Source organism: Desmodus rotundus, chromosome 1 (genome assembly GCF_022682495.2).
Source record: "Desmodus rotundus isolate HL8 chromosome 1, HLdesRot8A.1, whole genome shotgun sequence".
Classification (NCBI taxonomy): Eukaryota; Metazoa; Chordata; class Mammalia; order Chiroptera; family Phyllostomidae; genus Desmodus; species Desmodus rotundus.
Genome location: NC_071387.1, coordinates 10040058 through 10048953, shown reverse-complemented (window position 1 = coordinate 10048953; position 8896 = coordinate 10040058). Strand labels below are relative to the sequence as shown.

General features: G+C 47.6%; 1 protein-coding gene across 3 annotated transcripts; it reads left to right on the top strand.

Moving 5' to 3' along the window:
• Positions 1-1948: 1948 nt before the first annotated feature.
• OR5C1 (olfactory receptor family 5 subfamily C member 1) lies at positions 1949-8896 on the top strand. 3 transcript variants are annotated; one of them, XM_045196901.2, is made up of 3 exons: positions 1949-2021; positions 3129-3180; positions 6048-8896. In XM_045196901.2, exon 3 carries the CDS (start codon positions 6063-6065, stop codon positions 7020-7022), a length of 960 nt encoding a protein of 319 aa, XP_045052836.1. In that variant the 5' UTR covers positions 1949-2021; positions 3129-3180; positions 6048-6062; the 3' UTR covers positions 7023-8896. The 3 variants fall into 3 exon arrangements, with proteins under 3 accessions (XP_045052836.1, XP_024417835.1, XP_045052837.1); XM_024562067.3 differs by lacking the exons at positions 1949-2021; positions 3129-3180 and adding an exon at positions 4862-4926; XM_045196902.2 differs by lacking the exons at positions 1949-2021; positions 3129-3180 and adding an exon at positions 5686-5691.

Sequence of the window (8896 nt, the reverse complement as noted above, 5' to 3'; positions counted from 1 at the left end):
AAGGCAACTCATCTGATACTTTTCCACCAAGTCGTGTATCTCAGGTTCACAGTTCATCAGCTACTACTGCTGACCATGACAGTTACGCTACTCCCCTTAATGGTAGCGTAACATGCCCTCCATATGTGTTACTGGGATAATAACTTCAATGATTCTATGCCATTATGGAATCAAATGCCAACGTGGTTACAAACTAGGAAACAGAGATTCAGAGTTAAGTAACTGGCCAAGGTCAGACTGAGAACTAGGAGCAGAAAAAGGATTTCCACCTTTTATATACACTTTTATCTATCTGTAACTTCCTGAAGTCTGTGCTAAACCTCCCAAGTAGGGAATGCAACCAGTTCAACCACTTTCCCCCTTGGTGTGTAACATCCTTCTCTTTGAAGTAATTAGCAACATTCTTTCCTTTGTTATCTGTGAAAGGTAATCACCTACAGTGAACCTGTGCATAGTAAATGAGGACCATCCGGGATGTAATGTGCCCAGAAAAGCAATAAAAGCCTGTCCAGGCAGGAGTTGGGCTCTCTCTGGCCCTCTTGCCCTCTCTCTCACTTAGAGAGTGGCCACGCCATCCCTTTTTCTCCACAGGATTTCTGTAGTCCATGTGAATTTGTCCATTGCAGCCACAACACACGGATCCCATGGGCCAGGGTCTGCATCACTCAGTAGCAACTCGCTGCTTTTAGGGAAAAAAACAAAAACTTCAGCATGGCCTGTCAGTCTCCTCTGTTTGTCCTCTACCTACCTTCTGGCTCAGTCACACCTCTGTCCCTATCATTCTCCGAGTTCCAGCCCCACTGACTTTCCGGTTTTTCAAATGTTCCATCTGCATTCCCACCTCCAGGCTTTTGCACAATCCATCACTCCAGCCTGAAACACTGTCCCCTGCATTTTTATTCAGTTAATTCTGACTCTCCCTGTAAAATCTATGGGGGAAAAATGGTCCATGGCTATTTGGTTCATCTTTAAGATCTTACGTTTAAGCCCAGAGCATGGTAGAGTGCAATAAGCATGAGTTACGTGAATTAATGAACATTCTGCTAACATGAATGACAAGTTAGCTATAAGATGCACCATAGAAATGAGGTGGTTCCACGTTGCAGCTTCCCACCCCATAACCATCCACCCCACAGGCTGAGCCGCTCAGCCCTAACTGCAGGCTCACCCCACTCCCATCTTTTTGGGAGTGTTTCTCAACGCTAGATGGATATCCCAAATGGTTTTCAATCCTAGGAGCTTTAAAAAATCAGCCACGCCTGCCCCCCACCTCCCGGCAAGGGCTCTAATTCAATTTCCTGAGTGCTGACTTCATGTCTGGCCCTGGCCTCAGCTTGCTTCCAGTCTGCTGCAGCATCAGATGCAATCATGTTTCCTTGCCTGTGCGGGATTCACGCTGTGTATGTAATGCACATCTGAAAGGTGCACAGAGGGAAAGAGTGGCTCTGCTGCAGAGGCAGGAGGGCTTCAAGCAGAAGGTGATATTGAGTGGGTTCTGCAACAAAAAGGGAGAGTTCTCCAGATAAGGGAGAAGCTGGACATTTCAGGCAAGAGTAACAGTGTGAAGGATTAGGAGAACCACAATAAGAATATGTGTTTGTGTAGAAGATCATAATAAAAATATTGAGTCCCAAAGAATGGGTGGGGAAAGTGAGCCAAAGGGACTCCTCTCATCAAGGTGCATGACTGTCTTCCCCAAGAGAACCTGGGGACCCACTCAGCCAAAGTTTTCCAACCTCTCCAGGCACCAACGAGTGAGTCATCCCTGATGTTCCCCTGCCACTAGCTGTCATGGAGTCCCCGAAGGATGTGGAGAGAGAGTCTCTATGGAGTCCAGGAGAGAGGGGAGGGAAGGTAGAGTCAAGAGGAAAACAGAAAGAGGCTACTCCCTCAGGGTCCAAGAAGAGTGTAAGAACCTCTGTTCCTACCTCTGAGATGGGGTATGATCCTATTATCTCCCCACAAAGGCTTGCCTGAGGCTGCTCTGCCAGAAAAACTCCCCACCCATCTCCACCTTCTAGGTATGTCCAACCAACCCAATAACCACACACCATCACGGTGACAGTGGCTGGCATCTGGACCAAGACATATCCAATGTCTGTGTGCTGGGGAAGAATGAGCTAAGAATATAAGCTTGACAGAAAATGGGCAAGCAACATATTGAGAAATGCCAGGCCAGCCTCACTAGACTTACATGTGCTCATGAGTACAGTGGGGCCTGGAGAGAAAGGATGAGTCAAACGAAGGTTTCAGCAGAGAGAAAGGAGCTAGCAGGAAGAAGCTAAAAGAACCCTCCAGAAAGCTAGAATCCTAGGATGTCAGAGCTGGAAACGCTGTTCACTATGACCTAGGCTCTTGCTACTGAAACTGTGGTGCTCAAACCAGCAGCTTCAGCATCAGCTGGGAGTTTGTTAGAAATGCAGATGCTCAGGCCCCTCCCCAGTCCTTCTGAGACAGAATCTGCATTTAACCAGAGCCTGAGGTCGTTCCTATGCACCCTGAAGATGGAGAAGCGCAGCTGCTCAGGGTCTCGAATTAGGCTGCTTATCAGAATCACCTGAAAGATTTTTTCAGGTACAGACTTCTGAGCCTTGCTCTAGATCAACTGAATAAGAATCCCTGGCCACTGTGCATGATCAAATACTTTTTTACGAAGCTCCACAGGTAGTTCCATCGACAGAAGTCTACAGACTAGAGAGTGGACTGGTAACCACTGATCTGGTCTGTTTTTCTCAATCCAAAGATGAGAGGACTGAGGCAAGGCAGTGGCAACAACAAGCTTGGTCTCTATGAAAAGACCTAAAATAGGGTGTTTGCTTAGAAACAAAGAGAATTTGACTTGGAGCCAAATCTGAGCTCTATCCCCTCATCACTGTACATCTTGGGACAAGCTCTTCCTTCTTTGGAACTCAGTTTTCTTACTTTCAAGGAAAGACACCCTAGAATATTAGGATTACTCCTTGTGGGCAATAAGGAAAGAGAAATTAATGGAGAGTTAACTGTTATGTTTTGTGCATATGCACTCACTCGCTCGCTGACAGCTACTTAACTGGAGTTTGAGAATCCTTGCACCCAAAAGTTTCAAAGCAACTTAAAAGCCCTGAAATCTCACTGTTCCCATTTTACAGATGGAGCAATGGAGAGGCGCTCGAAGCAGCCCCACTCCTCGCTGTTGTGAAGGTGAGTAGCAATAGCTTTCCATGTGGACAGACAGAAACACACTGGGGGTTGCCACCAACTGGGTTCAGGGTGGAGCTGAAACCCCAGCTTTCTCTTCCCCTAGAAGCCATCTGCCCTCCACCAGTGACCCCACCAAGGAGGAGGGGAAGATCCCTACATTTCTGTATTACTAAGGACAGAGGGAAGAATTAGGCATGGCTCCAAATGAGCATTTAGGTGAGGGACACACTTAGAAAGATAATTATAAAACAGAGGAGTAGGGCTATAACACAGAGCCCAGAAAGCCAGGTTCTGGCCTGAGAGGTTGGGTGGTTGGGTTCAGGTACAGCTTCCTGGAAAAATGCCCCCTGAGCGGAGTCTTAACAGGTAAGAAGGATCAGCTCTGGACACGGGGATGGGCAAAGATGATGAAACCCCGGGGCCCATTAGCAGAGACCCTATCTTTGGTTGGAACGACCAGACATGTGTTGTACGTGTACATAAAAACATATATGATGATTTTGTGCTTTTTCATCAAACTGTATGTTTTTTCTGCAAATTATGTTTTTATCTCAATTTGGTTTTGAGATTTATCCACAATGATACATAGAAGTTGAATCCATTCCTGTTTAATTCCCATGAGCCCTTACTAAACATTTAGGTGTGACTACTGTTTGGCCATTACAAACAGATGAGGGGTGCATGCACCCTTGTGCGTGTCCCCTTGTGTGCATGTGTGAGAGTTTTCAAATGTGAACACCAAGAAGTAAAATTATCAGGTGTTAGGAACTGAATGGTTCTGCCCTGTCCCCCCAATTCATGTCTGAGTCCTAACCGCCAATGTGACGGTACCTGGAAGTGGGGCCTTTGGGAGGTGATTGGGTTGTCATGCAGTCACAAGGGTGGGGGCTTCACGCTGAGATTAGCGCCGTTGTAAGAAGAGACCAGACAGCTTGCCCTCTAACTCTCTCTGCTGAGTGAGAATACAGCAAGAGGGCAGCCACCAGCAAGTCAGAAAGAGGGCCTTCACCAGAACCCAGCCCTGCTGGAACCTCGATCTCAGACTTCCCAGCCCCCAGAACTGCAAGACATACACGTCCACTGTTTAACCCTCCCAGCCCATGGTGCTCTGCCACAGCATCCAGGCAGACTGAGTGAGACACTAGGGTGTGCACAGTTGGGGGTAGTAACTGCCAAACTCGTCCAAACATCCCAGTTTACATTTCCGCCAGCACAACCTCACCAACATGTGATACTGACAAATTTTTTCACCCTAGCTGTGTTCTGTAGGAAGACCTTCATCTTCATCATCTTCACCAGGCACAGCAGGTCGCAAACATCTCAACTTCTCATAAAGAGAGGGGAAAAAACATACAGTGATCAGCTCCACACCCTGTGCTGCACACACCTATTGCCTCGTAGGACCCTCCAACAGAGATACGAGTATAGGGTGGGGCAAAAGTAGGTTTACAGTTTTCAAATGGAAAAACAATACAATAATTAATAAATAATAATACACGAATAAACTCTGTGTTTTGTGTGCTCACAAGTGTAAACCTCCTTTTGCCCCACCCTGAATGTTTCCTGCCTTACAGCGAGAAGACAAGCAGGAAGAAGTGAACTGACCTGCCCAAAGGTGCACCCTGAAAAGTGATGGAATCTGAGCTCAAACCCAAGTCTGCGTGCTGCTAATGTTCAGATTCTTTTCACTGTTTTATACATTCAACTGGTGCTTATTGACTACTGATTGTATATCAGACCCTAGAGGTACAAACATGAATTGCAGAGCTGGAAACGCTGGACAGGGCCATTCTATAATGCATAGTAGTGCTCGATGAATGTTTGTTGAGTGAATATTGAATCAAGGAGCTCAGAGCCCACAGGAGAGGTGGACACAAAAAATACGTGCCACAGACTGATGAAGGGCTGTGATGGATGTAAGGTCCCGTGCAGCAGGGGAAAGTTGAGTTTCCTTTGAGTGCATCAGGGAAGTCTGTCCATCAGAGATAGTTTCTGTCAAACACAAAAAGGGGAAATGGGCTCTAGGCAGAGGGAGCAAGTGTAAAAAGCCCAGGGGTGTGAAGCAACATTACATGTTCTGGAAGTTACACTACTTTTGATTGCCTTAAGGTTACTTCCTTCCAGCATCGAGGCAAGACACCTAGCTCAATGCAGCCCAATTCACTGGACCCTTGTGAAATGCCAACTGTGTGCCAGGCCCTGTGGGAGATGCGTTTTGTGCACTATCTCACTGAATCCTTGCAGCTTTTTCTTTCTGCTAACACAAAAGAGAAAATTGGGGCTCAGAGAGGTGAAGAGTCTGTCCCAGGAACACGTTCAAATCTTCTGTTCTTTCTACTCTTTCCCGCAGATACCAGCCACTGCTGCATTCTCCTTTCTCCAGTCCTGCTCCTGTGAAAGATGCCCTCTCAGCAAACATCAAGGGCACAGGCGTTACCCTTTAGAGCAGGAGACTCTTTCTGCCCATCCTATTGTCTGTTTTCCTCCTTGGGAAACTGGAGGGGAGAATATGTATGTAGTCATGGAACTTTCGATCTTTGGCCAGACACTATCATCCCATTCATCATTTATTCATTTAACAAGTATTTATCAAGCACCTACTATGTGCCAGGCAATGTTCTCAGAACTGTGAATACAAGAGTAAATTAGACAGGCAAGACTCCTGCACTTGTGAATGTTAAATTGTGTGAAGTCTCAGAATCAGAAAGAAAGTTTTGGGAGGTTATATCACTTGTCCAAGGTCACACAATGTTCTTACACAGTTAAGGCGGAAATCCAAGTGCAGCTGATTCCCAAAGCAAAGTGCTTTCTCTTCCAAGGTGATCATGACCTTTCTTTCATCACCCTCTTGCTTTGTCTCTCATCAGTCTCTGTCCTGTAGGATGACTCCAGAAAATGTCACCGGGGCCGGGGAGGTCCCTGCTGAATTCATCCTCCTGGGCATCACAGACCGCTGGGACCTGCGCCTGACCCTCTTCCTGATCTTCCTGCCTGTCTACCTGGTGAGCCTGCTGGGGAACGTGGGCATGGTGCTGCTGATCCGTGTGGATGCCCAGCTCCACACGCCTATGTACTTCTTCCTGGCCAACCTCTCCCTGCTGGATGCCTGCTACTCCTCAGCCATCGCCCCCAAGATGTTAGTGGACCTGCTGCTGCCCCATGCCACCATCCCTTACACAGCCTGTGTCCTCCAGATGTTTGCGTTCGCAGGGCTGGCTGACGCTGAGTGCTGCCTGTTGGCTGCCATGGCCTATGACCGCTATGTGGCCATAGGGAACCCTCTCCTCTATCGGACGGCCATGTCACGGCGTCTATGCCTGAGCTTGCTGGGAGCATCAGGCGTGGGTGGCACAGTGAGTGCCTTTATCCACACAACCTTCACCTTCCGCTTGAGCTTCTGCAGCTCCCGGGAGGTCAATAGCTTCTTCTGCGATATCCCTCCACTGCTGGCCATCTCGTGTGATGACACCAGCCTCAATGAACTCCTCCTCTTCGCCGTCTGTGGCTTCATCCAGATGGCCACAGTGCTGGTGATCGTCGTGTCTTACGGATTCATTGCTGGGGCTGTGATCCGCATGCGCTCGGCCAAGGGCCGTTGGCTAGCAGCTTCCACCTGTGGCTCCCACCTCATGGCTGTGTCCATGCTGTATGGGACCCTCATTTTCATGTACCTGCGTCCAAGCTCAAGCTATGCCCTAGACACTGACAAGATGGCATCTGTGTTCTACACTCTTGTCATCCCAGCGCTCAACCCGCTCATTTACAGCCTCCGCAACAAGGAGGTCAAGGCCGCCCTCCGGAGGGCCTGGAGCCGATCCTACTGTCCTGGGCGGGGGCACTAGGGACAGGTCTGAAGACTCTGTTTAGGACTGACTGTGCAGAGATGTGGAGGACACTTTCTCGCCCTTATGCTGTGGGTAAAGGTAGATGTTCCTCTGGCTTGGGTATCCCTTGCCATTATGGGGGGAACTGAAAAGGAAGCTTGCAGAAGGGAGGCAGGAACCTAGGGGTGATCTAGGGCTGGACCTAGGGCCAGATCCAAGATCAGGTTAATGCTGCTACTGAGCTGACTGTTCAAAAGCTTGCCAGTGTTACCAGGTCAGTAACAGAGGTTTATTTGCTACTTGTAAGAGACTGATTCCAAGAAATACCAGGTAAAAGCTGGGTTGGCTGCAGGTGTTTCTAGGTTCTTGTCCTTTTAAGGTTCTTCATGACCAGTGAGTCTGCTGCTGCTCTCCTTGACCCCAAGAGATCCTCTCCAGAATCCACTCGTGCCAAAGAGTGGGAGTGACTGGTGAGGCAAAGACCCCTCCCTATTGACCTGTGTCTTGCATCTCTCAGGGAAATGGCTGAATAACACCTGGTTTGGTCAAGGTTGGATTAGTTCAGGCCTACGATGGAGGTCAGGGAAAGATCAGAATTATCGTTATAGTTAGAGTAAGGTTAGGATTAGGGTTCAGGTTATGGCTATGACTAGGGTTAGGGTAGAGCCAGGGTTAGGCTTAGAATTTAAGAGCAATTGGGAGGCTCTGGCCTGCTAGCTCAGTTAGTTGGAGTGTCCTCCTGATATGCCCCGGGATCTCTGGTTGGGGCACATACAAGAAACAACCAATGAATGCATATAAACAAGTAGAACAACAAATCAATCTCTCTCTCTCTTCCTCTCTCTCTCTTTCTCAAGTCAATAAATAAAAAAATTAAAAATAAATAAAAGCAATTGGGAAAATTTGGGATTCTATTAAATTATATAAATTTTAGGATTTGGGTTGATTTTAATTACCAGATTTGGGATATATTTAGGAGTTAGAGTTTGGGTAAACTTGAACTCTTATTAGAAATATTTTAGGATTAGTGTTAGAGTGCAGGACTAACTAAGATTGGAGTTCAGGTTTTATTTTTATTGCTCCATTAAATTTAAGTTATTAGCTCTTGTTAGAGTTCTACTGGGCTTTCGTTAAGTTGGTGTGTGGGTAACGTTTGTGGTAAGTTTAAGTCAGAGTCTAGTTATGATGATAGTTACCCTAGTTCAGAACCACATGAGAGTTAGGCATACAAAGAGCATTTTAAGTATCAAGTTGACATGTTTGGAGCCTTAATTAAAGAATTATTTAAAGGTATGGATAATGGATAATGTTTCTTAAAACTTAAGGGTAGCAGCTGACTACCGGTGGACTTGAGTTTCAGAGTTACGAGAATGCTTACCTTACCATATGGTCAGGTAGGGTAAACTGCTTTGAGTCGGGGTGACAACATCCAGAGGCAGAATTGGGGTTAGGAGAGCAAATATCACAGCCCTGACCTCTTGGACAAAGATGCCCACAGTGCGCCAGGCTGGAGTCACCCTGGACCTTTCAGACCCTGTGCTCTCGGGCCTTTCATCCACTCCAGTCCACAATTCTGGCAGATTTTCTTTGTTTCTCTGACTCAGTTACTCGTGGGCTCAAGGCACTGCATTCTGCCTGAGAAGCCCTCCCACGCAGGACAGGAATGGACCCTGGCAGGATAGGAGGCATTTCCAAGGGGAGGTAGAGCCTGGCCAGAGTCCAATGTCGGCTCCAGCTGCGACCAGTGTGGCTCAGTCGGTTGGGTGTCGCCCCACAAAGAGAAAGGTTGTGGGTACGATTCCGTCAGGGCACATGCCTGGGTTGCAGATTCCATCCCTGGTTGGGGCGCATACGAGAGGCAACCGACCAACGTTTCTCTCTCACATTGTTTC

Coding starts and splice junctions, on each gene's coding strand:
- OR5C1 (XM_045196901.2), top strand. CDS start 6,063: ATGACTCCAGAAAATGTCACCGGGGCCGGGGAGGTCCCTGCTGAATTC.